This window comes from Salvelinus fontinalis, chromosome 2 (assembly GCF_029448725.1).
Source record: "Salvelinus fontinalis isolate EN_2023a chromosome 2, ASM2944872v1, whole genome shotgun sequence".
Taxonomy (NCBI): Eukaryota; Metazoa; Chordata; class Actinopteri; order Salmoniformes; family Salmonidae; genus Salvelinus; species Salvelinus fontinalis.
Window position 1 is genome coordinate 63,314,163 of NC_074666.1, and position 25,788 is coordinate 63,339,950.

General features: G+C 43.2%; 1 protein-coding gene across 12 annotated transcripts in view; it reads right to left on the bottom strand.

The window, feature by feature from the left end:
• The window catches only part of mapk8ip3 (mitogen-activated protein kinase 8 interacting protein 3), a 92,934-nt gene that overhangs the window by 24,022 nt on the left and 43,124 nt on the right, over positions 1-25,788 (bottom strand). For 2 of the 12 annotated variants that reach the window (XM_055881546.1, XM_055881536.1), the window contains 18 exons: positions 24,796-24,853; positions 23,670-23,904; positions 21,714-21,816; positions 21,419-21,537; positions 20,621-20,632; positions 20,136-20,153; positions 19,429-19,486; positions 18,866-19,018; positions 18,725-18,788; positions 12,673-12,824; positions 12,362-12,418; positions 9,016-9,186; positions 8,147-8,306; positions 5,734-5,784; positions 3,941-4,027; positions 2,809-2,973; positions 2,595-2,669; positions 2,396-2,486 (listed from right to left, as the gene is read on the bottom strand). In XM_055881546.1, the coding sequence (XP_055737521.1) occupies positions 2,396-2,486; positions 2,595-2,669; positions 2,809-2,973; positions 3,941-4,027; positions 5,734-5,784; positions 8,147-8,306; positions 9,016-9,186; positions 12,362-12,418; positions 12,673-12,824; positions 18,725-18,788; positions 18,866-19,018; positions 19,429-19,486; positions 20,136-20,153; positions 20,621-20,632; positions 21,419-21,537; positions 21,714-21,816; positions 23,670-23,904; positions 24,796-24,853 (1,829 nt within the window). Of the gene's footprint in view, positions 1-2,395; positions 2,487-2,594; positions 2,670-2,808; positions 2,974-3,940; positions 4,028-5,733; positions 5,785-8,146; positions 8,307-9,015; positions 9,187-12,361; positions 12,419-12,672; positions 12,825-18,724; positions 18,789-18,865; positions 19,019-19,428; positions 19,487-20,135; positions 20,154-20,620; positions 20,633-21,418; positions 21,538-21,713; positions 21,817-23,669; positions 23,905-24,696; positions 24,854-25,788 lie in introns of all 12 variants that reach the window. The other 10 variants (XM_055881563.1, XM_055881517.1, XM_055881501.1 and 7 more) reach the window with 8 other exon arrangements.

Sequence of the window (25,788 nt, forward strand, 5' to 3'; positions counted from 1 at the left end):
CTTCTGACAGAGTTTAGTGTGTCAAATTGGAGGGCCTGTTGTCCGGACCTCTGGCAGTCTCCATGAGGGTGCCACAGGGTTCAATTCTTGGGCCGACTGTTTTCTCTGTATACATCAATGATGTCGCTCTTGCTGCTGGTTCTCTGATCCACCTCTACTCAGACGACACCATTCTGTACACTTCTGGCCCTTCTTTGGACACTTAACTAACCTCCAGACGAGCTTCTATGCCATACAACTCTCCTTCCGTGGCCTCCAACTGCTCTTAAATGCAAGTAAAACTAAATGCATGCTCTTCAACCGATCGCTGCCCGCTCGTCCAGCATCACCACTCTGGACGGTTCTTACTTAGAATATGTGGACAACTACAAATACCTAGGTGTCTGGTTAGACTGTAAACTCTCCTTCCAGACTAACATTAAGCATCTCCAATCCAAAATTAAATCTAGAATTCCTATTCCACAACAAAGCCTCCTTCACTCACGGTGCTAAACATACCCTCATAAAACTGACTATCCTACAGATCCTTGACTTTGGCGATGTCATTTACAAAATAGCCTCCAACACTCTACTCAGCAAATTGGATGCATTCTATCACAGTGCCATATGTTTTGTCACCAAAGCCCCATATACTACCCACCACTGTGACCTGTATGCTCTCGTTAGCTGGCCCTCGCTTCATATTCATCGCCAAACTCACTGGCTCCATGTCATCTATAAGTCTCTGCTAGGTAAAGCCCCGCCTTATCTCAGCTCACTGGTCACCATAGCAGCACCCACCCGTAGCACGTGCTTCAGCAGTTATATTTCACTGGTCATCCACAAAGCCAATTCCTCTTTTGGCCGCCACTCCTTCCAGTTCTCTGCTGCCAATGACTGGAACGAACTGCAAAAACCACTGAAGCTGGAGACTCATATCTCCCTCACTAGCTTTAAGCACCAGCTGTCAGAGCAGCTCACAGATCACTGCACCTGTACATAGCCCATCTGTAAATAGCCCATCCAAGTACCTCATCCCCAAACTGTTATTTATTTGATTTATTTTGGTCCTTTGCACCCCAGTATCTCTACTTGCACACTCATCTTCTGCACATCTATCACTCCAGTGTTTAATTGCTATATTGTAATTATTTCGCCACTATGGCCTATTTATTGCCTTACCTCCCTTATCCTACCTCATTTGCACACACTGTATATAGACTTTTTATATTGTATTATTGACTGTGTGTTTGGTTATTCCATGTGTAACTCTGTGTTGTTATTTGTGTCTCATTGCTTTGCTTTATCTTGGCCAGGTCGCAGTTGTAAATGAGAACTTGTTCTCAACTAGTCTACCTGGTTAAATAAAGGTGAAATAAATAAATACATATATTTTTTAAATCATTTTCTTTCAGGTTTGCCACATTTTGAAAATGTCAGGTTTCAATGAAATATCAAAAATATTAGGTTGTAGATTGCGAAAGGTTTTGCAGTAATGAGAGAAATCAGTCAAAATCCAAACAATTTTTTAAATTAAAAAATATATTATTTCAAAGTTTCAAGTAACTGTGCATGACTGTTAATAATCAAACAAAAGAAATTGAAAAAGTATTAGCTTTCCTAATGGTTTTGATGTTTTCAGACCGTTGTGGTAATGAGATTTTTAAGGACTTGTTTTGGAAAATGTTCAAAAAGGTGTTAAATTGTCAGTAAATGTTTTTAAATGAATGCTCACAAACACTTCAGACCTTGTTATTAATGCCTAAAAAGGACATTTGTTGATGCAAGTCTTTCAAAAGATTTAATGATTGAAATCTTTGAAACCAAGATTTCGTGAGAATCACCCAATTGCTGTAAAAAGTGCTTCAACAAAGTACTGAGTAAAGGGTCTGAATACTTATGTAAATGTGATATCAGTTTTTATTTTTTATACATTTGCAAAAATTTCTAAAAACCTTTTTTGCTTTGTCATTATGGGGGACTGTGTGTAGATTGATGAGGGGGAAAAAACAATTTAAGCAATTATATAATAAGGCTGTAAAATAACAAAATGTGGAAAAAGTCAAGGGGTCTGAATACTTTCTAAATGCACTGTATATATTATGTTGATTTGATCTGAATACTATGGTCATGTCATGGTAGTAGATTTGGTTCAGGTGGAGAGTGCTACATGGTTGTGTTGCGTTAATAGACAGGGTGTAGGATAGGTGGTCGGTAGTCATGTTATTATGGCAGTAGATTCCTTAGTGGTCAAGTTGCAGTAGATTTGGTCCAGATGGTGAGTGCTAATGTGGTCATGTTGTGGTAGTAGATCTGGTTGTGTTATTATAGTAGTAGGGTGCTAAGTTGTCAAGTTGCGGTAGAGTTGGTCTAATAGGTGAGTACTATGTGTTTGTGTTACGGTTTGACCACTAACCTGGCACGCTGGAGATACAGAGCACGTGGGCATTGCAGACGTTGAACTGGTCGACCAACGAGCCAGGCTGGTTGGCATCAATGATGACCACCTTAATGATGATAATAGATTTTCATTATTTGATTATTTTGTACAAATAGCAGCAACAAGCTGAGTTACAAGTACAACTTATTCGATACAAAAAAGTATTATTTAACACCTTGCTGGCCGAGTGGGTACTGGTCAGGATCCAGACTCTGCTACTCATAGTGTCTGTTTCATGGAGCTCCTTAGACTGGGGGAAGGAAAGGGAGAGGAACAGAAAAGGAGGGAGAGGTGGGGGTGAGAAACGGAAGGGGCAATAAGTATGTTTTCAAACTAAAACATTAGCTAAATGAACTAACAAACCAACTAGATCAAGAGACAGACAGTACCTTTCTCTTCTCTGGTGAGCTGTGGTTGCTCTTGCCGTCTCCTCCCTCTCCCTCCTCTATGGCTAGAGGATTCGTAACGCCGTTGCCGGGGCCAGCCTTTACTGTCATAATATCCTGAGTGCACATCTTCCATCCCGCCAGGTCCACGCCCGCCGCACACCACAACTAAACAGAGTTTGTTTACACACATTGTTAACACCGCTCTCGAGCGGCTAGATGTTCTTTACCATTCGGCCATCAGATTTGCTACCAATGCTCCTTTTAGGACACATCACTGCACTCTATACTACTCTGTAAACTGGTCATCTCTATATACCCGTTGCAAGATCCCCTGGTTGATGCTTATTTATAAAACCCTCTTAAGCCTCACTCCCCACTATCTGAGATACCTACTGCAGCCCTCATCCTCTATATACAACACCCGTGCTGCCAGTCACATTCTGTTAAAGGTCCCCAAAGCACACCAATCCCTGGGTCGCTCCTATTTTCAGTTCGCTGCAGCTAGCGTCTGGAACGAGCTGCAAAAAACACTCAGACAGGACCGTTTTATCTCTTCATTCAAAGACTCAATCACGGACACTCTTACTGACAGTTGTGGCTGCTTCGTGTAATGTATTGTTGTCTCTACCGTCTTGCTCTTTGTGCTGTTGTCTGTGCCCAATAATGTTTGTACCATCTTTTGTGCTGCTACCATGTTGTGCTGCTGCCATGTTGTGTTGCTACCATGTTGTTGTCATGTTGTGTTGCTACCATGCTGTGTTTTCATGTGTTGCTACCATGCTATGTTGTTGTCTTGGGTCTCTCTTTGTGTAGTGTTGTGGTGTCTCTCTTGTCATGGTGTGTTTTGTCCTATATATATATATATATATATATATTATTATATATATATATATATTATTATATATATATATATATTATTATATATATATTAAGAAAAAAAAATAAAAAATAAAAAAATATATATATATATTTATTTTTTTGTTCTTAATTGACTTGCCTAGTTAAAGTTTAAAAAAGAATCAATGGGTATATATATATAATTAATTAACATGATGATTGATTGAACAGTGGTAAATATTGCAGATTCTGGCTTTAACCAATTACATATTTGTTTGTTTGTTTGTTTGTTTACCTTCCTGTTGGGGTCCTTCTCCACTAGGGGGCGACAGTAGACAGGAACAGGGACATTCTTCATGCGGTTGTCCTCCTTCTCATTGGCCTGAAAGAAGACAGACAGACAAACCCTCCAATCACAAAACTGCTCCAAGACCTCCAATAGAAGAAGCCATTACCACTCATTTAAATCAAACCGACATTGCTGTATTCATATAGCCGTATAACCACACTTTTGACATATCTGATGTGTCTTGGGGAAGAGCTTTGAGATTGGAGGTAGGTTGGTATAGCAGAGGGACAGTGTCAGCAGGTTGTGGGGTGTCTGTTAACATGACTGAGGGACAGGGGCATTGTGTTAATAGCTTATGTCAGATTGTGTGTTGTAGGTTGATGTGTGTCTACTTGGGGACAGGGGTTTGTAGTTAGAGAGGTGTGTCAGACTGTGTGGCATCTGTCGATGTGTGTTGGTTTAGAGGTAAGTGTTGTGTGTATTGTGGGGACAGAGCGTTTGGGTTTTAGGTAGATGTTGTATTAGTAGGTTGAGTGGTGTCTGTTCACATGCATGAGGGAAAGGGTCATTGAGTCAGTTAGCGGTGTCAGACCGTGTGGTGCCTGTTGATGTGTGTCTTGGGGACAAGGCTTAGGGGCTGAAAGACACACTCCAGCTATTGTTTTACCTTTCCTGTTGAAAAACAATATCCCAGGTCTTAATACAGTAATGTACACACACTTAAGGTAAAACAAATATGTTTTGAGCAGAATAGTGTTTTCTAGATACAAGTGCAAATTTCATGGACTAGGACATTTAAGAAGTTGGTCTGATAGTGCCCTCTGATGTCATTGGCCTCCCCCTTGCTTGGGGGAACAATACAATTCCGCAGTACCTAACGTCATTAACAAACTTTTAATGTAAGAATGACCAAACCCTGTCTCAGGGATGGCTAACTCTGTGATCCCTTCGGTCTCCACAGAGTTGGGTAAATCTGCTTTTGGTTTCCTTGCACCCCATGTGTGGAAAAATCTACAGAGTTCCCTGCAACTAGATGTACTGGTGCCTCTCAGGCAGTACAAATTGTTGATTGGGAACATCTATGCTGAGTAATGATTCTCCTGAGTATGTTTTGTAATTTTGTATTATGTTGTATTTATCAAATGTGTATATGCAAGGCTCCCTTGTAAGAGAGATCTAAATCTCAAATGGGACTCCTGCTTAAAAAATAAAAATAGAGAACAAAAGAGGAAAGCTCCCCCTGTGCCTCGACACAATCCTGTCTCGGAGCTCTACGGACAATTCCTTCGACCTCATGGCTTGGTTTCTGCTCTGACATGCATTGTCAACTGTGGGACCTTGTATAGACAGGTGTGTGCCTTCCAAATCATGTCCAATCAATTGAATTTACCACAGGTGGACTCCAGTGAAGTTGTAGAAACATCTCAAAGATGATCAATGAAAAAAGGATGCAACAGAGCTCAATTTCAAGTCTCACAGCAAAGGGTCTGAATACTTACGTAAATAAGGTATTTCTGTTTTTTTATTTCATTTGCAAAAATGTCAAAAAACCTGTTATCGCTTTGTCAATATGGGGTATTGTGTGTAGATTGATGAGAAAAAACATGTATTTAATTAATTTTAGAATAAGGATGTAAAGTAACAAAATGTGGAAAAAGAGAAGGGGTCTGAATACTTTCTGAATACAGTGTAGGTGTTGTCAGACTGTGGGGTCTGTTGGTGTGTCTTGTGATGGGTCTATGGGGTAGCTAAGCGCGGCTCATGCTAGGTTAGGGAGGGACCCTGTGGGTGTAACTTGCCTGTTGTTTCTTCAGCGGGCCTTCCAGTGCACTGTCCAGCTGAGCACCAGTCTATGGGAGAAATAGAGTTAGAGACACCGCCCTATATGATGTATTTTGACTGCTACATGGATGGCATTTTTTGTTATATTTCTTTTAAAATATATTTAGGGGGCAGATAGATTGTAGCTTCCATCAATGTAATTGTCTGCATCATTTCCAATCCCCCATATATTTTTTTGCAAATATTATATATATATATAAAAAAGTATTTTTATTATTTTTCCCTAACCCTACCACCCCTCCCCTAATTGGAGTAAGCTCATGGACAACACTTAGGCTTCTACTTCCAGCTTACAGTGCATTTGGAAAGTATTCAGACCCCATAACTTTTTCCACATTTTGTTACGTTACAGCCTTATTCTAAAATGGATTCAATTGTTGTTGTTTTCATTAAATCTACACACAAAACCCCATAATGACAAAGCAAAAACAGTTTTTTAGAATTTTTGGCAGATGTATAAAACAACAATAACTAAAATATCACATTTACATAAGTATTCAGACCCTTTACTGTGTACTTTGTTGAAACACCTTTGGCAGCGATTACAGCCTCGAGTCTTCTTGGGTATGACGCTACAAGCTTTGACACCTGTATTTGGGGAGTTTCTCCCATTCTTCTATGCGCATCCTCTCAAGCTCTGTCAGGTTGGAGAGGGAGCGTCAATGCACAGCTATTTTCAGGTCTCTCCAGAGATGTTCAATCAGGTTCAAGTCCAGGCTCTGGCTGGGCCACTCAAGGACATTCAAAGACTTGTCTCGAAGCCTGTCCTGTGTTGCCTTGGCTGTGTGCTTAGGGTCGTTGTCCTGTTGGAAGGTCAACCTTCACCCCAGTCTGAGGTCCTGAGCGCTCTGGAGCAGGTTTTCATCAAGAATCTCTCTGTAGTTCTCTGTTCATCTATCCCTCAATCCTGACTAGTCTCCCAGTCCCTGGCGTGGAAAAACATCCCCACAGCATGATGCTGCCACCACCATGCGTCATCGTAGGGATGGTATTGGCCAGGTTTCCTCCAGACGTGACGCTTGGCATTCAGGCCAAAGCGTTCAATCTTGGTTTCATCAGACCGGAGAATCTTGTTTCTCATGGTCTGAGAGTCCTTTAGGTGCCTTTTAGCAAACTCCAAGCGGGCTGTCACGTGCCTTTTACTAAGGAGTGGCTTCCGTATGGCCACTATCATTTTAAGGCCAGATTGGTGGAGTGCTGCAGAGATGTTTGTTCTTCTGGAAGGATCTCCCATCTCCACAGAGGAACTCTGGAGCTCTGTCAGAGTGACCATCGGGTTCTTGGTCACCTCCCTGACCAAGGCCCTTCTTCCCCCGATTGCTCAGTTTGGCCGGGCAGCTAGCTCTAGGAAGACTCTTGGTGGCTCCAAACTTCTTCCATTTAAGTATGATGGAGGCCACTGTGTTCTTGGGGACCTTCAATGCTGCAGAAATGTTTTGGTACCCTTCCCCAGATCTGTTACTCGACACAATCCTGATCAATGGAAACAGGATGCACCTGAGCTCAATTTCGAGTCTCATAGGAAAGGGTCTGAATACTTCTGTAAATAAGGTATTTCAGTTGATTTTTAATACAGTTGAAAAAAAAAAAAATGGTTTGTCATTATGGGGGAATGAGGGAATAATACATTTTAGAATAAGGCTGTAATGTAACAATGTGGAAAAAGTGAAGGGGTATACATTTTATATACATTTTACGGACAAAATGTATTTTACAATAGTTGTTTGTTTTTAATCCCGTCCTTCATCTACCCTCAACCCCTCCCAGCTACCTCTGAAGACCATCCAGTTTTTTATTTCTATTCACCATATATTTTTAACTGTGCTGTTTCACAAAAGTTCTGAATCTACAGTATATACATTTTATGGACACAATATATTTTACATTAGTTATCTTGTTGTTTTCAGTCGCACTCTTCAGCTCCACTCAACCCCTCCAATCTATCTCTTAACACCATCCATTTTTTTATTTCTATTTGCCATATATTTTTCAACTGTGCTGTGATGTTTCACAAAAGTACTGAACCTTTCTATTCTCAAAGTTTCTACAAATTGTAAATTAAAGACAACATTTTTGCTAAAAGTATTATTATATTATTGATCGGTTGATTATGACTTTTCAAAATCACCCAGCAGAGTTAGCTCCAGGTAAATGTTGCAATTCATCAGCCATTCCTAGAAGTGCAACCAAAAACAAGCTACATATGGACAGTACCAAAACAAATGATCTAATGATTCTGTCTCTTCGCAGCTAAATCTGCAGAGCTGGGATGGCATGGATGGCATTTTACTTGGACGCTGAATGCTTGCTAAATTCTCAGATTGGTGGGCAAACGGCCGGACAGACGGACAGGTGGATGAGAGACAGTACCTGTTTGAAGCGTGGCGGCACGCTCCAGCCGCAGGCCTGCATAATGCCGTCATCGCGGCGCATGTGCTCTCGGACCTGCCGGTACTGTTCCCTACGCTGCTCACGACGAGCCGTTAGCGCAGAGTCGCTAAGGAGAGACGCAACACCATTACTGGCCAGTCTAGAACAGAGGGTGGAGAGAAAGATAGAAAGGCATAGAGAGCGAGAGAGAGGCGGAGAGAGAGAAGCGAAGCGTTAGCAAGCGCGGCCAAGCTGCTGCAAAGAAAGAGAGAAGCTACAGCAGCATTGTGTGTTTTTAAGCAGTTAAGCTACAGCCAGCTATGAGAAAATTAATGGAAAACAAAAGCACACACCCATAGACAGGAGTAGAGCGCAAAATAAGCAGCAATCACAATATGTGATCTGCACTAAGAACAATGCACAAAGCAGTAATATGAACTAGCAAACATACTTACGTACATCCTTTTGCACTTTAACATGATGGCACATGCAAGAACACTACTAACCGATTCAAAATATGATGGGAGGTAATAAATTATATCACACATATTGTAGGATTACACTTACGACAGTGCAACCCCAAACTCTTCCCTACACATGCATAGACAACTAACTCTACAATGTTAGAGGGTGGACAAGGGAGGGATGGAGATGGAGGTAGGGAGGAAGGAAGGAAGGGAGATAAGAGGGAGGGACGGAGGGAGAGGGATGGGAAGGAGGGACGGAGGGAGAGGGATAAGAAGGAGGGAGGGACAGAGATGGAGGATGATCAGAGCGAGAGGAGTGGAGGGATAGAGGGATGAAGGTATGGACGAGGACAGAGTGAGGGAAGAATGTAAATAAAAAAGGTTGGTATGTGTTTCTCTCACTCTTCTGGGAAAAACTCCAGGGTTCGGTTTGAGGTGGAGATCTGACACATGGTGTGGCTGCGTCTCTGGGGGAAGCCTGCAGGGGACGGGGATTTGTAGTGGATGTTGACGCTGTAGTAGGGACGCTTGACCGGCGGGGGACTGGCCGAGGAACTGAACAGACGGGCGAAACTGGAAGGAGAGAAGAGAGAGAGAGATGTACAGTCAGAAAGTTCAGTGAAGATTTAATTAACTGTACACTACCATTCAAAAGTTTGAGGTCAAAAAAGTTAAATGTCCTTGTTTTTGAAAGAAAAGCACATTTTTTGTCCATTAAAATAACATTAAAATTGATCAGAAATAGAATAGCCTTCATTTCTCAGAACAAGAATAGGTTGACGAGTTTCAGAAGAAAGGTCTTTGTTTCTGGCCATTTTGAGCCTGCTCCAGACACTCAGCTAGTCTAAAGAAGGACAGTTTTATTGCTTCTGTCATGATCGTCGTAAGCATACTCGGACCAAAGCGCAGCGCGATATGGGTTCCACACGTTTATTCAATGAAACACACAAAAACAATGAAGAACAAACGAAACCTGACATTCTGGAGTGCTCACAGGCAACAAAAACAAGATCCTACAGAACACAGTGGGGAAATGGCTGCCTAAATATGATCCCCAATCAGAGACAACGACAAACAGCTGCCTCTGATTGGAAACCATACCAGGCCAACGTAGACAAAAACAACCTAGATTAGAACATCCCCCCTAGTCACACCCCGACCTAACCAAAATAGAGAATAAAAAAGTCTCTCTATGGTCAGGGCGTGACAGCTTATTTAATTAGAACAACAGTTTTCAGCTGTGCTAACATAATTGCAAAAGGGTTTTTCTAATGATCAATTAGCCTTTTAAAATAAGAAACTTGGAATTAGGCTAACACAACGTGCCATTGGAACACAGGAGTGATGGTTGATGATAATGGGCCTCTGTACACCTATGTAGATATTCCATAAAAAAGTCAGCTGTTTCCAGCTACAATAGTCATTTACAACATTAATGTCTACACTGTATTTCTGAGCAATTTGATGTTATTTAAATGGACAAAAAATGTGCTTTTCTTTCAAAAACAAGGACATTTCTAAGTGACCCCAAACTTTTGAACAGTAGTGTAAATTACAAAGCATACAGTACACCGCCTTAAGGCGTCCGCATGCTTCCCAGCTGAAACAGTTCGGAAGAGTTCGCGCATACAGTTGAAGTCAGAAGTTTACATAAACTAGTTTTAATGACTCCAACCTAAATGTTTCAACCACTCCACAAATTTCTTGTTAACAAACTATAGTTTTGGCAAGTTGGTTAGGACATCTACTTTGTGCATGACACAAGTAATTTTTCCAACAATTGTTTACAGACAGATTATTTCACTTATAATTCACTATATCACAATTCCAGTGGGTCAGAAGTTTACATACACTAAGTTGACTATGCCTTTAAACAACTTGGAAAATTCCAGAAAATTATGTGATTGATGGCTTTAAAAGCTTCTGATAGCCTAATTTACATAATTTGAGTCAATTGGAGTTGTACATGTGGATGTATTTCAAGGCCTAACTTCAAACTCTTTGCTTGACATCATGGGAAAATCAAAAGAAATCAGCCAAGACCTCAGAAAGAAATTGTAGACCTCCACAAGTCTGGTTCATCCTTGAGAACAATTTCCAAACGCCTGAAGGTACCACGTTCATCTGTACAAACAATAGTATGCAAGTATAAAGACCATGGGACCACGCAGCCATCATACCGCTCAGGAAGGCGACGCGTTCTGTGTCCTAGAGATGAACGTACTTTGGTGTGAAAAGTGCAAATCAATCCCAGAACAACAGCAAAGGACCTTGTGAAGATGCTGGAGAAAACAGGTACAAAAGTATCTATATCCACAGTAAAACGAGTCCTATATTGACATGACCTGAAAGGCCGCTCAGCAAGGAAGAAGCCACTGCTCCAAAACCGCCATAAAAAAGCCAGACTATGGTTTGCAACTGCACATGGGGACAAAGATCATACATTTTGGAGAAATGTCCTCTGGTCTCATGAAACAAAAATGGAACTGTTTGGCCATAATGACCATCGTTATTTTTGGAGGAAAAAGGGGGAGGCTTGCAAGCCGAAGAACACCATCCCAACCGTGAAGCACGGGGGTGGCAGCATCATGTTGTGGGGGTGCTTTGCTGCAGGAGGGACTGGTACACTTCACAAAATAGATGGCATCATGAGGTAGGAAAATGATGTGGATATATTGAAGCAACATCTCAAGACATCAGTCAGGAAGTTAAAGCTTGGTCACAAATGGGTATTCCAAATGGACAATGACCCCAAGCATACTTCCAAAGTTGTGGCAAAATGGCTTAAGGACAACAAAGTCAAGGCATTGAAGTGGCCATCACAAAGCCCGGACCTCAAGCCTATAGAAAATTTGTGGGCAGAACTGAAAAAGAGTGTGCGAGCAAGGAGGCCTACAAACCTGACTCAGTTACACCAGCTCTGTCAGGAGGAATAGGCCAAAATTCACCCAACTTATTGTGGGAAACTTGTGGAAGGCTACCCGAAACGTTTGACCCAAGTTAAACAATTTAAAGGCAATGCTGATTGAGTGTATGTAAACTCCTGACCCACTGGGAATGTGATAAAATAAATAAAAGCTGAAATAAATCATTTTCTCTACTATTATTCTGACATTTCACATTCTTAAAATTAAGTGGTGATCCTAACTGACCTAAGACAGGGAATTCTGACTGTGATTAAATGTCAGGAATTGTGAAAAACAGAGTTTAAATGCATTTGGCTAAGGTGTATGTAAACTTCCCTACTTCAACTGTATATTCTGACGGCATTTGTGACGTTTTTGTTCGTTTTGGATTTCGGGTAAGGTTTTTTGGCTTTTCGGGCACACAAATGTTTTGAGGCAAGCCGAAGTCTATGCCCCTTTGTTGTGATTGGTCAACAGTAGACACTTCTATAAAGTGTTTGTGGTCATTTAACGAGAGACGACTTGTTTTCAAAAATATATATATATATTGAGAAATACTGCACCAAACATCTTAGTTAGACGTAATATTGCACAACTAAGAACTCCTCTGCAAAAACGTCAAAATAAATGACTGATTTATTGAGTTATCTTCGATGAATTAGGACTATTTTGAGTCGTCTCAAAATTGACAAACAGAACTATTGCCGCTTTTTTCAATTTTTCAAAATAACATCTTTTAAGCTAGTATGCGAGCACACTCGTTCGGTTCCAGCCAAACTAGGTGCTAGCCGAACTGAAGTATGCCAACACCTTTATGCTGCATGGCACTGATAACAACTCACAACTGCCAGATGGTGGATTTCTTCTTCTCCTGCATCTGAGGACTCTCCCTGGATGCCCTGAGGAGACAGAGAGAGGCATGTTTTTGCAGGAATTAAGCATGGGAGCAGCATATACCTAGCCTGGTCAAAGATCTGTTGGTCTTGCCAACGTCTTTGGTCATTGTCATGCTAAATATAGGAGATAGGGCCTGCCTTTCCTGATCAACTCTGTCCACCAGACGAACCTACAGCATCTCCATTAGCCTCTCCTTGTACTGGTTCCTCTCACTCCCTCACCCCTCCCCTCCCACTCCTCCTTCTCCTGTCATCACCTGATCATCTCTGTCCACCGGACAGCCTCCTGTAGTTCCATTAGTCTCTCCTTGTACTGGTTCCTCTCCATCAGGACCCTGGCCATCTCTACCCGCGTGAAACGCCGACGCTGCGTCATAGTCACATCTCCATCCACCATCGGAGACGAGTACTGAGGGAGAAAAAGAGGAGGAGAAACGGGAGGAGGCGAAAAGGGGGGAGAGAGGGCGGGGGAGAGAAGAGAGGAGAGGATGAGAAGGGAAGAAGAGAGAAGGGGGGAGGAAAGAGGGCATATTCATACCCTTTTACACTGTTGTGCCTGCTGACACCAAACTGTTCTGCTGGCTATCAGAAATTTTATTTTTCACATTTTCAGAAAGAAAACTATTCAATGCCAACCCAAGAGGCATAGTTAGCTTAACATGCCCCTAGATCAGCATTTCTGTCACACCCTGATCTGTTTCACCTGTTTTGGTTATTGTCTCCACCCACCTCCAGGTGTCTCCTGTTTTCCCCATTAGTCCCCGGTGTATTTATCCCTGTGTTTCCTGTCTCTCTGTGCCAGTTCGGCTTGTTTTGCCAAATCAACCAGCGTTTCTCCTAGTTCCTATTTTTCCCAGTCTCTGTTTTTTCCTAGCCTTTATGGTTTTGACCCTTGCCTGTCCTGACGCCGATTCCGCCTGCCTGACCACTCTGCCTGTCCTGACCTCGAGCCTGCCTATCCCCTTGTACTGTTTTGACTCTGACCTGGTTTATGAACTCTCGCCTGTCCCCGACCTGCCTTTTGCCTACCCCTTTTGGTGTAATAAATATCAGAGCTCAACCATCTGCCTCCCGTGTCTGCATTTTGGTCTCGCCTTGTGCCCTTATAGTTTCCCAAAATAGGGGTCACCTGATTTGAAAATGGGGTCGCGAGAGAATCTCCAGTAGCCGCTAGATGTGGTTGTAATAAACAGAGCGGTTTCTGTTTTCTTCCTACAAATGCCTCTATCTTTTCAACGGTTTAAACTAAACTACAAAATATTTTGACCCAATCACTTAAAGATAAGAGTCTAAGGAACACGCACAGTGCATTCGGAAAGAATTTAGACCCCTTCACTTTTTCCAAATGTTGTTGCGTTACAGCCTTCCTTTAAAATGTATTAAATTATTTTTTCCCTCAATCTACACACAATAGCCCATAACGACAAAGCGAAAACAGGATTTTAGATTTGTTTCTAAATTATTACAAATAACTAACAGAAATAACTTATTTACATAAATATTCAGACCCTTTGCTATGAGACTCGAAATTGAGCTCAGATGCATCCTGTTTCAATTGATCATTCTTGACATTATTCTACAACTTGATTGGAGTCCACCTGTGGTACATTCAATTGATTGGACATGATTTGGAAAGGCACACACCTGTCTATATAAGGTCCACAGTTGACAGTGCAGATCAGAGCAAAATCCAGGCCATGCAGTCGATGGAATTGTACGTAGAGCTCCGAGACAGGATTGTGTTGAGGCACAGATCTGGGGAAGGGTACCAAAACATATCTGCAGCATTGAAGGTCCCCAAGAACACAACGGCCTCCATAGACTCTTCCTAGAGCTGGCCAAACTGAGCAATCGGGGGAGAAGGGCCTTGGTCAGGGAGGTGACCAAGAACCCGGTGGTCACTGACAGAGCTCCAGAGTTGCTCTGTGGAGATGGAAGAACCTTCCAGAAGTACAACTATCTCTGCAGCACTCCACCAATCAGGCCTTTATAGTAGAGTGGCCAGATGGGATGCCAAGAGTCACGTCTGGAGGAAACCATGCACCGCTCATCACCTGGCCAATACCATCCCTACAGTGAAGCATGGTGGTGGCAGCATCTTGCTGTGGGGATGTTTTCAACGGTAGGGACTGGGAGACTAGTCAGGATCGGGGGAAAGATGAAAGGAGCAAAGTACAGAGAGATCCTTGATGAAAACCTGCTCCAGAGCATTCAGGACCTCAGACTGGGGCAAAGGTTCACCTTCCAACAGGACAACAACCCTAAACACACAGCCAAGACAACGCAGGAGTGGCGTCGGACAAGTCTCTGAATGTCCTTCAGTGGCTCAGCCAGAGCCTGGACTTGAACCCGATCAAACATCTCTGGAGAGACCGGAAAATAGCTGTGCAGCGATGCTCCCCATCCAACATGACAGAGCTTGAGAGGATCTGCAGAGAAGAATGGGAGAAACTCCCCAAATACAGATTTGCCAAGCTTGTAGCGTCATACCCAAGGCTTAATCGCTGCCAAAGGTGCTTCAACAAAGTACTGAGTAAAGGGTCTGAATACTTATGTAAATGTGATAGTATTTTATTTTTAATACATTTGCTAAATATTCTAAAAACCTGTTTTTACTTTGTCATTATGGGGTATTGTGTGTAGATTGATGAGGGAAAAAAACAATTGAATCCATGTTCAAATAAGGCTGTAATGTAACCAGGGCTGTTACGGTGACTGTATTACCGCCACACCGGTGGTCACGAGCCTCTATTGTCCCTCTAATCACTCTGACAGCAATGCAAATGTATTCAAAAATCGAATCAAACACTTCATGAGAGCCCATGAGATCATGTTCCGCAACATTTCTATAGGCTATGCAATTGCGTGAGAAAACAATGTGAAAGCCATCACTTTTTAATAGAGGCCTCAATCACATTGACCGTTACTCTCTCGCGGAAATTTCACTAATGGTCCGTATGTAGCCAAACGTTGCTGCCGCTCATGTTGGTATCTGTACTGATGGCGCAAAAGCCATGACAGGGAGACATAGTGGAGTGGAAACGCGCATGCAAGCGGTTGCTCCCAACGCCACTTGAGGACACTGCAGCATCCACCGAGAGGCTCTTGCTGCCAAGGGAATGCCTGACAGCTTGCAAGACGTTTTGGACACTACAGTGAAAATGGTTAACTTTGTTAAAGCAAGGCCCCTGAACTCTCGGGTATTTTCTGCACTATGCAACGCTTTTACAACATACAGAAGTGCGCTGGTTATCAAGGGGCAAAGTATTGACATGTTTTTTATTATTGCGAGATAAGCTTAAAGTTTTCTTCACTGACCATAATTTTCACTTGTCTGACCGCTTGCATGATGACAAGTTTCTCACACACGACTGGCCTATCTGGGTGATGTTGTTTCTTGCCTGAATGATCTGAATCTATGATTACAGGGACTCTCCGCAACTATATTCAATGTGCGGGACAAAATTGAGGCTATGATTAACAAGTTGGAGCTCTTCTCTGTCTGCATTAACAAGGACAACACACAGGTCTTTCCATCATTGTATGCTTTTCTGAGTGCAAATTAACTCAAGCTTACGGACAATGTCAAATGTGATATAGCGAAGCACCAGAGTGAGCTGTGCACGCAATTACGTAGGTACTTTCCCGAAACGGATGACACAAACAACTGGATTCGTTATCCCTTTCATGCCCTGCCTCTAGTCCACTTACCGATATCTGAACAAGAGAGCCTCATCGAAATTGAAACAAGCTGTCCTGTGAAAATTGCATTTAATCAGAAGCCACTACCAGATTTCTGGATTGGGCTTCGCTCAGAGTATCCTGCCTTGTTCCAAATCGCGCTGTTAAGACACTGATTACTTGTGCAACCACGTACCTATGTGAGAGTGGATTCTCGGCCCTCACTAGCATGAAAACTAAATACAGGCACAGACTGTGTGTGGAAAATGATTGAAGACTGAGAGTCTCTCCAATACAACCCAACATTGCAGAGTTATGTGCATCCTTTCAAGCACACCCTTCTCATGAACCTGTGGTGAGTTATTCACAATTTCCGATTAACAAATACGGTTTTATATGTAAGAGGGTTAAATAAAGAGGCAAATTATTGATTATTATTATTTGTACCCTGGTCCTATAAGAGCCCTTTGTCACTTCCCACGAGCCGGGTTGTGACAAAAACTCACACTCATTCTTATGTTTAATAAATGTATTGTATAGTGTGTGGCAGGCTTACAATTATGGCAAAAAAACAACATTTGAGAGTGCGCTGACCCTGGTGCTAGAGGGGGTACGTAGCTGGAGGTTGAATGTTTGAAGGGGTATGGGACTATAAAAAGTTTGGGAACCACTGGTGTAGGCTATATTACATGGATTTATTAGACTTTTTAAAATGTAGATGTTCCAAAGGTCTGCATCAGTGGCTTGTAGACTATACGTGGAAGGCAGGAGATGCTAAATGTGTTTATGATAATTAACAGTCAATTACCGTGTCACTGGCAGTTATTTGCCTGACAATCTCCGTTTGACAAAGTTTCATGACCACCATAGCCCTAAACGTAACAAAATGTGGAAAAAGTGAAGGGGTCTGAATACTTTCCCGAATGCACTGTATGTATGCCCCTCTACAATACCCACAAGCCACGCAGGACTCATCAGAACAGTGGACAAGACCAGGTACTAAATCAGACTGGGGGGGGGGGGGGGGGGGGGGGGGGGACAAACAAGATCATACAAAATTATTGCCTGATGATCTTCTGAACTTCCCAATACCTTTCTGATGCATTTCAGTCACTTCAAACCATACTTCCTGTAGATTGAAATACTGTCAAAAGTAGAAGTAAAAACATTGACTGTTGATTACATCACTTTGTTACATGGTGGGGTTGCGAATTTTTTTTTATATAAAAATGGGGTCGTGGGCAAAAAAAAATTGGGAACCCCTGCCCTAGCTAATCTTAGTTGAACAGGTAGGTATGTGAAATGCGGTTGTGAATTTCATATGAGCTCAATTAGGATTGAGGGCTCCTGCAAAGGCATATCTGTCAAACTACCAAGGTCAGTTCTACAGAGAAAACTGGCAAAAGAATCTCAATAGTAATTTGGCAGTGGCATTCTCCCAGGATTAACCCATATACAACAAATCTACCACCAACTACAGTAATTCGACATTTGAAAAAAATAAAAAATCACCTTTGTACTTGCCTTTCTTGCATTACCAGCTACATTAGTGTGAAAGCAAAATTGCAAGACTATGTTATAATGCTGTAATTGCATCAAATGGTTGTTTTATGCAACAGAATAGAGAGTTCTTATAACTCCATTGTGTCTGTGTGACCTGAAAGTGGGCCTCTGGGGGATTTAACACTGACATGAGTTGATGTTTCTGTACTGGGGTACCAGGGAGAGATGGCTTCAGTGTGTAGTTGGGGGGCCAGACCCTGGTTTCTACACAATGAGTACAGTTTTTACAGAAGATACTGTCTGCTGTGAATTATAAGTATCTTTCATACAAATCTTAACCGTGTGACCAATTCCATACATATGTTTTTTGTCATGTAAACTGAAGGAGGATGGATTGAGTTCTCAGTGATCACCTCCAGGGGTGATTACCCAACCAGCTCCAAAATCTATGAAATTGTTGCATGTTGCGTTTTGTTCAGTATAATAACCATCATATCGAAGTAAACTTGGAGTCACGCGATGATGTGTTGTGTGGTCCTCCCACTACGACTCGGCATGCAGTTTATTAGGATACAAATGAAATAAGTTATGAACTTCACAGAGTGGTGAAAGTCCACATTGATGAGCTTAATGATCCTCTCCAATAAATATCTAGAGTCTTATTCTGGTAACATGATGATCGATCTCGCTCTTTTATCCATAATGATCTCGTCATGTAGTAGGCTATTCCCAGACTGTATCTGTGAGGTACTGGCTAGAGCGCATGTGCCAAGACCAGAATGGGCACATTCGCTATATAACGAAAATAATTTGTCACAAAACCATCAGTAGAATTGAAAATGCGATGGAAACCCATTTAAATTATATTTTTATTTGGTACATGGGAGTTTAACTGCAAAAGTTTGTTTTATGTGCACTAAGTCACCACGCATAGCCTTTTATCCGCAACAAGTCAATTTGATGGAAACACATCTCCGATGGAAGCACATTTTAGAATATTCGCATGAAAATCTGTTGTCAATTGGATGGAAACCTATCTTATGACTCTATAACTGTGATGTGGCTCTGGATAAGAGTGTCTTCTATATGACTAAATGTAAATGTACATTTGTTTGTTTTACTCACATCTTCTCCTCCTTCATCCTTGGAGTCCTGAGATGCTCCCAGAATCAGAGCTTCTGCTCTCAACCTGAAAAGGCAAAGAGTCATAAGAGTCAAAAGTCACACACACTATGCCTGCATGCACACACTCCCACCACCCCTCACCTCTTCAGCTCTTCTTCCAGTTCTTTAACCTTTGTGTCTACTTTGTTCTTGGTGGTCCTAAGGGCCTCCAGTTCCTCTCTCAGCACCTCATGCTCCCCAGAGAGCTCATCCACTTTGGCTATTAGGTCGTTCTTCACGATGTTCAGAGCATTTCTGAATGGGGAGAAATGGGAATCAATAATTGTACTGCTTAAATCAATAATGGTTTCCAGGTGGGGAGGGAGGACACGGACAGACGGATGGGGACATCTTGTATTCATTTATTTGATTGTTTTTTTTGTACCTGTAACCCCACCTCAAAAGAAAATGGACAAAACTAAAAAAAAAACATAAAAAAGAAAAAAAAACTTTCTCTCAGTGTCTTACTATCACTCTCAAACAAAACACACACACCCCACCACACATCCTTGTCTGTGTGTGCTCTCTCTATTCATCAAAATAATTTACTTTTTACTCAACCCTTGCAAAAGAACAGCCCCCCTAGTAAATCTATCTTGCACCAAACCATCTTTAATATGCAGCAGCACAACAAACAAGTGTAAGTTTAAAACACACACACTTACTTGGTCTCCAGAAGATGTTTGTTCTCCGTCAGCAGATTCTCCACCTCCTTGCCCATCCCTGTGACGTATCAGTTAGCGTTAGTGTTAGCATTGATTAGCACTAACAACACGCTTTCTAGCCTGGTCGCAGATCTGTTTGTGCTGTCTGTCTTGCCAAACAGTTGGAGAGAGCACAAACAGACTCATTCTATAGCTCTATAAACACTTCATGAACTCTCCAAGTGTTCATTAACTATAAACTTAGTTAACTTTTTTTCATGAACACATGAATCGTCTTTGAATATGAATTCTGTGGCTATTTATGGATTAATTCTACTTCAGTAATGTATGAACATTTGGAGGCTTGGGGAGCATCATCGTGTTTAAGCCAACTTCCACAAGCTGAAATGAAACCAAGAAAAGCCCAAAAGATTCCCCAAAAGAAATACCGATATGATAATGTGTTTGCTGTGACATTCTAAAATGAAAGGGGAATAGATCTCTGAAATTAAGTCAAAGATGAAAAACAAATACAAAAGAAGAAAAAAAAGCTTGCCAGACTCAACACCCAACAGGAAATGGGAGGAAGTGACATCACAGCAGAGGAACAGGTAGGAAATGGCATCACAACATGGAATGCAGCAAAGACGAGACATCACAGACAGACAACAACATGGGGAGACGAGCAACCTTCTAGAGATGCTGAATAAGGCTAGAGGGAGCCTTACCGAAAAAATCATCACGGACTTGGAAAGAGGAAGAGAAACGGGGAGAGAGAGGGGAAAGAAAGAGGGAGGGGGGAAAAGAACAGAGAGAGAGAGAGAGAGAGAGAGAGAGAGGGGAGGGATGGGGTGAGATAAAAGAGAGAGAGAAGAGAGAATGCTGATAAGGACTTGTTATATACTAAAGCTTCAGAGAGTAAAAAGAGAGCTTGGACCTGTCCAAGACCAGAGAACACTAGAAGTGAGTTTAGACTCAGAGAGATTTACCTTTATTGACCACAGGGTTCAGTTGAGCTTAGTAACGTTACGACCAACCAATCAAAGAGAGCATTATCTGGACTAGATCAACATTTAAAACAACTGGTGTGGCCTGGAAGGCCAGCATTGTGTTATTGGGTAAAGCCTACAGGCACACAGTGGAACTTCATGTATTGGAAGGTGGGAGGCAGGGGTGTGTGTGTGTCTGAGAAAGAGAGGGTTCAGATACACACCTGAGAACTCCCCTAGGGGCGTGTCCAGCATACACAGGAAGGGAGAGAGGAAGCACAGAGAAGGGTCACGGGTCAATAAACGAATATGATCGCAATGAAATAAACCAATCATAAAGCTATGTCAACTAAACGCGGTAACAGAAAGTAAACCAAGACTAAATCAAGAATAATTTAGCTTGTGCTGTAAAATCAACCATTCAAATATATCAAATCAATGGGGACTGCAGCCATGGTGCAAGTGATATCCTAGAGTGCTTTGCAGTGCAGTGGAGGATGGGGGAGCTGCCGTGAATGTGGGGTGGTGGTGAACATTCCGCTGTGTGTAGGGTTAAAGTTCAGAGCCAGCCAGTGCTATGGCATCGGTGACACAGCTGGTGACACAGCCTCAAAACATAGTGCTTAATTGTGACATTTATACAAAAAAAATAAGCTAAACATATTTCACAGGAATAACCATTTCCTCTTTTTGAGGCGTTTGGGGCACCCACCAGCTTAGCACTAAGCACCGCAGCTTACATTCCCAATGACTCTTTGCTTAGTGCAGACAGAGGTTGGGTTCCAGACGCATGCCAGAACTCACAATGCTGGATAGGTGTTTAACATATCAGCTCACCACATAATTTGAAATAGCAATCTGACACCCGACTGTGCAGTCGATGACATGGCACACAACCATTGGTTAATGCAATGCAACGTTTGCAATGTAGACAGCCTGGAACATGACCAGATACTGGCCTATGCTGTCTTCTAATAGCTAATTTGCATATACCACACCCAATGCTCCTCTGATTGGCTTACCTAGAAGCTCCGCCCCGGCGTCAACATCCCCGATTATGTCAGACTTGGCATCCTTGATCTCATGGTAGAGGGAGTCTGTGTTGATACCGAATGCCTCGTTCACGATTCCCTGGGAAGGACTGACACACACACTGATATTTAATCATTGCTGTGTGTGTGTGTGTGTGTGTGTGTGTGTGTGTGTGTGTGTGTGTGTGTGTGTGTGTGTGTGTGTGTGTGTGTGTGTGTGTGTGTGTGTGTGTGTGTGTGTGTGTGTGTGTGTGTGTGTGTGTGTGTGTGTGTGTGTGTATGTTACCTGTTTCCTCCACCATAGAGACGGGGGTCCACACACATATCCAGCTCTGGGGTGGAATCGATGATCTCTTGGATTTCTGAACACTCGTCACTGCTACCCATACCTGAGTACAGATAGGATATCATACACTATCATACATACACTGCTCAAAAAAATAAAGGGAACACTTAAACAACACAATGTAACTCCAAGTCAATTACACTTCTGTGAAATCAAACTGTCCACTTAGGAAGCAACACTGATTGACAATAAATTTCACATGCTGTTGTGCAAATGGAATAGACAAAAGGTGGCAATTATAGGCAATTAGCAAGACACCCCCAATAAAGGAGTGGTTCTGCAGGTGGTGACCACAGACCACTTCTCAGTTCCTATGCTTCCTGGCTGATGTTTTGGTCACTTTTGAATGCTGGCGGTGCTTTCACTCTAGTTGTAGCATGAGACGGAGTCTACAACCCACACAAGTGGCTCAGGTAGTGCAGCTCATCCAGGATGGCACATCAATGCGAGCTGTGGATAGAAGGTTTGCTGTGTCTGTCAGCGTAGTGTCCAGAGCATGGAGGCGCTACCAGGAGACAGGCCAGTACATCAGGAGACGTGGAGGAGGCCGTAGGAGGGCAACAACCCAGCAGCAGGACCGTTACCTCCGCCTTTGTGCAAGGAGGAGCACTGCCAGAGCCCTGCAAAATGACCTCCAGCAGGCCACAAATGTGCATGTGTCTGCTCAAACGGTCAGAAACAGACTCCATGAGGGTGGTATGAGGGCCCGACGTCCACAGGTGGGGGTTGTGCTTACAGCCCAACACTGTGCAAGACGTTTGGCATTTGCCAGAGAACACCAAGATTGGCAAATTCGCCACTGGCGCCCTGTGCTCTTCACAGATGAAAGCAGGTTCACACTGAGCACATGAGCACATGTGACAGACGTGACAGAGTCTGAAGACGCCGTGGAGAACGTTCTGCTGCCTGCAACATCCTCCAGCATGACCGGTTTGGCGGTGGGTCAGTCATGGTGTGGGGTGGCATTTCTTTGTGGGGCCGCACAGCCCTCCATGTGCTCGCCAGAGGTAGCCTGACTGCCATTAGGTAGCGAGATGAGATCCTCAGACCCCTTGTGAGACCATATGCTGACACATGCACATTTGTGGCCTGCTGGAGGTCATTTTGCAGGGCTCTGGCAGTGCTCCTCCTTGCACAAAGGCGGAGGTTAGCGGTCCTGCTGCTGGGTTGTTGCCCTCCTACGGCCTCCTCCACGTCTCCTGATGTACTGGCCTGTCTCCTGGTAGCGCCTCCATGCTCTGGACACTATGCTGACAGACACAGCAAACCTTCTTGCCACAGCTCGCATTGATGTGCCATCCTGGATGAGCTGCACTACCTGAGCCACTTGTGTGGATTGTAGACTCCGTCTCATGCTACCACTAGAGTGAAAGCACCGCCAGCATTCAAAAGTGACCAAAACATCAGCCAGGAAGCATAGGAACTGAGAAGTGGTCTGTGGTCACCACCTGCAGAACCACTCCTTTAATGGGGGTGTCTTGCTAATTGCCTATAATTGCCACCTTTTGTCTATTCCATTTGCACAACAGCATGTAAAATTTATTGTCAATCAGTGTTGCTTCCTAAGTGGACAGTTTGATTTCACAGAAGTGTGATTGATTTGGAGTTACATTGTGTTGTTTAAGTGTTCCCTTTATTTTTTAGAGCAGTGTATTCACAAAACATCTCAGAATATGAGTGATCTAGGATCAGTTTAGCCTTTTAGATAATAATGAACAAGATTACATGGACAGGGGGGGACCTGATCCTAGATCAGCACTCCTTCTCATAGGGACTTTATGAATACAGGCCCTGATCACACAATGAACCACTCATGTTAACGTGTGTGTGTGTGTGTGTGTGTGTGTGTGTGTGTGTGTGTGTGTGTGTGTGTGTGTAACTGCACCTTACACTCACCAATGCTGACGTTCCTGGTTTCCTGGGAGACCTGCACCTCCATGTTTCTGCTGAGGCGTTTAGTACTCTTCCTGCCGCGGCTTACAGCATGCATTGGGTCGAACTCGCCGGGCGGTAGGAAGCCCTCGTTGAGGGGCGTGACGGTGGCGGAAGGGACGGAGGACGTGGGCGTGTTGGACTTACTTCCTGTGCTACTGGGCGTGGCCGCCACCGAGTCCGACTCGGAACCATCCTCCTGGGGCATCAGAGGTCAGGGGTTAAAGAGGACAAGGGGCTATATTGTAAAAGAGGGGCTGCATCCCGATTCTCCCCCCTTCTCCCAAAGCGTACACTTCCCTTCATGGATTTAACAATGGTGGAAACTCCCTCCAGACAATGTTTGCACCAAGCCAATGCTTTTAAATCAATGACGGAGAGTATACAAGTGCACATTTAGGCTGAAAGGTGGAGAATAGGGAAGCCAGGGTTCTTCTCTTGCAAGGATCGTTCACGATCTTGCTTATACTTACAATCTTGCGCGTAGACTTAGTAACAAAGCATCACACTTACATGTGAAACGGGATGTAAAGACAGGTGCAAATGGGACGATAGAAGCAAAGTTATGTTCTATTATTGTAGAAAAAAGAACTTAAGTGAAAAGAAATGACACCAATTTAATGTAATATTTTTGTCCTAATATTAATGTATTCCTCATATCTGTTTATACAATGTCATGTCTTCATTACACTCACTGCCATAAAAAACTATCGACAAACACCACAAAGAAAAGCCCTTGGAAGACAAGGGACACAAGCAGATCGTGAGGGATGTGTCTGGATGATTCTGAATGAAGGTGGGTGTGGCATGACGTGAGGCATGACGTGTTCTACAGACGTGAGGTCCAGAGGGTGTGTCTGGGTACGTCCCAAATGGCATCCTATTCCCCTTTATAATGCACTACTTTTAACCAGGGCCCATAGTGCTCTGGTCAAAAGTAGTGCACTATAAAGGGAATAGGGTGCCATTTGGGACGGAGCCTCTATCCCACCTGGTAGCCAGAGATGTAGCGCGATTGGCTGAGCTCGCTGACCTGCCAGACGTTGGTCCCAGACCCAGGCATCCTAGCCCCCCCGAGACCCCCACGTACCATTCCCATGCCCTCTCCACTGGGGTACAAGCTCAATGACGGGGGACGCTCCACCTTGCTGCTGGGGGAAAAGACAGGGGGAGGGGTGGGCGGAGAGAGGAGGAAGAGAGGGGAAGGGTAAAGGTTTGAGGGAGAGAAGAAAAAGACAATGAGAATGAAAGACAGAGAGAGAGGTGAGGGGAAAGAGAGGAGAGGGGCAGAGAGAGGATGAGATGGAGAGGGAGGGGCAGAGAGAGAGAGGTGATGGGGAAGAGAGAGGAGAGGGGCAGAAAGAGGGAGAGATAGAGAGGGAGGGTGGGAGATAATACACTGTACATTAGGTATCTGGAGAGACGTGAAAGCTAACTTTGGGGTTGCATAACATAAAACTGAAAATCCCCTGAATTAAGCACAACACACAAAGCCAGCTACTGGACAGACTGACACTAAACCAGACCAACATAATATGCCACAATATATCCATATTATGGTGAAACGGGAGAGACTATATCGACTCGCCTGTTGCCCAAATTGATGACGTACTGTATGTTGCGCAACTGAGAGTAAAGTGGAGACGAGTGGATTGGGTTCAGTCAAGCCGGTGCGAATGACCAGTGCAACGATGTTGTATCAAGGCTTGCCGACATGAGTTGCTTCCCACAGGGTAGCTGTATCACATGGGCAATTTGTTCCATCCCAATTGATTTGATCTTGAGTAGGATAACAGCCTACAGGAAAAAGAATGTGTAAAATTGGTAGTAACCATATGGATGTCACCGTGATACAGTCTACTGCTCAATGGGGAGAGTTTGTCGCCAACATTTAATTTTAATTTTAAATGTCACCAAAGAAAACAAGTGAAAACAACAATACAGATTGTACAAAAATACAAAAAACGGTGTGCAGGTGTGGTTGGAAGCCCAAGGGCTTATATGAAAACCACACCACAAAAAAACAATATGCAATACATATGTACAACTAAACTATTAACGTCTACATAAAAATTATATATAT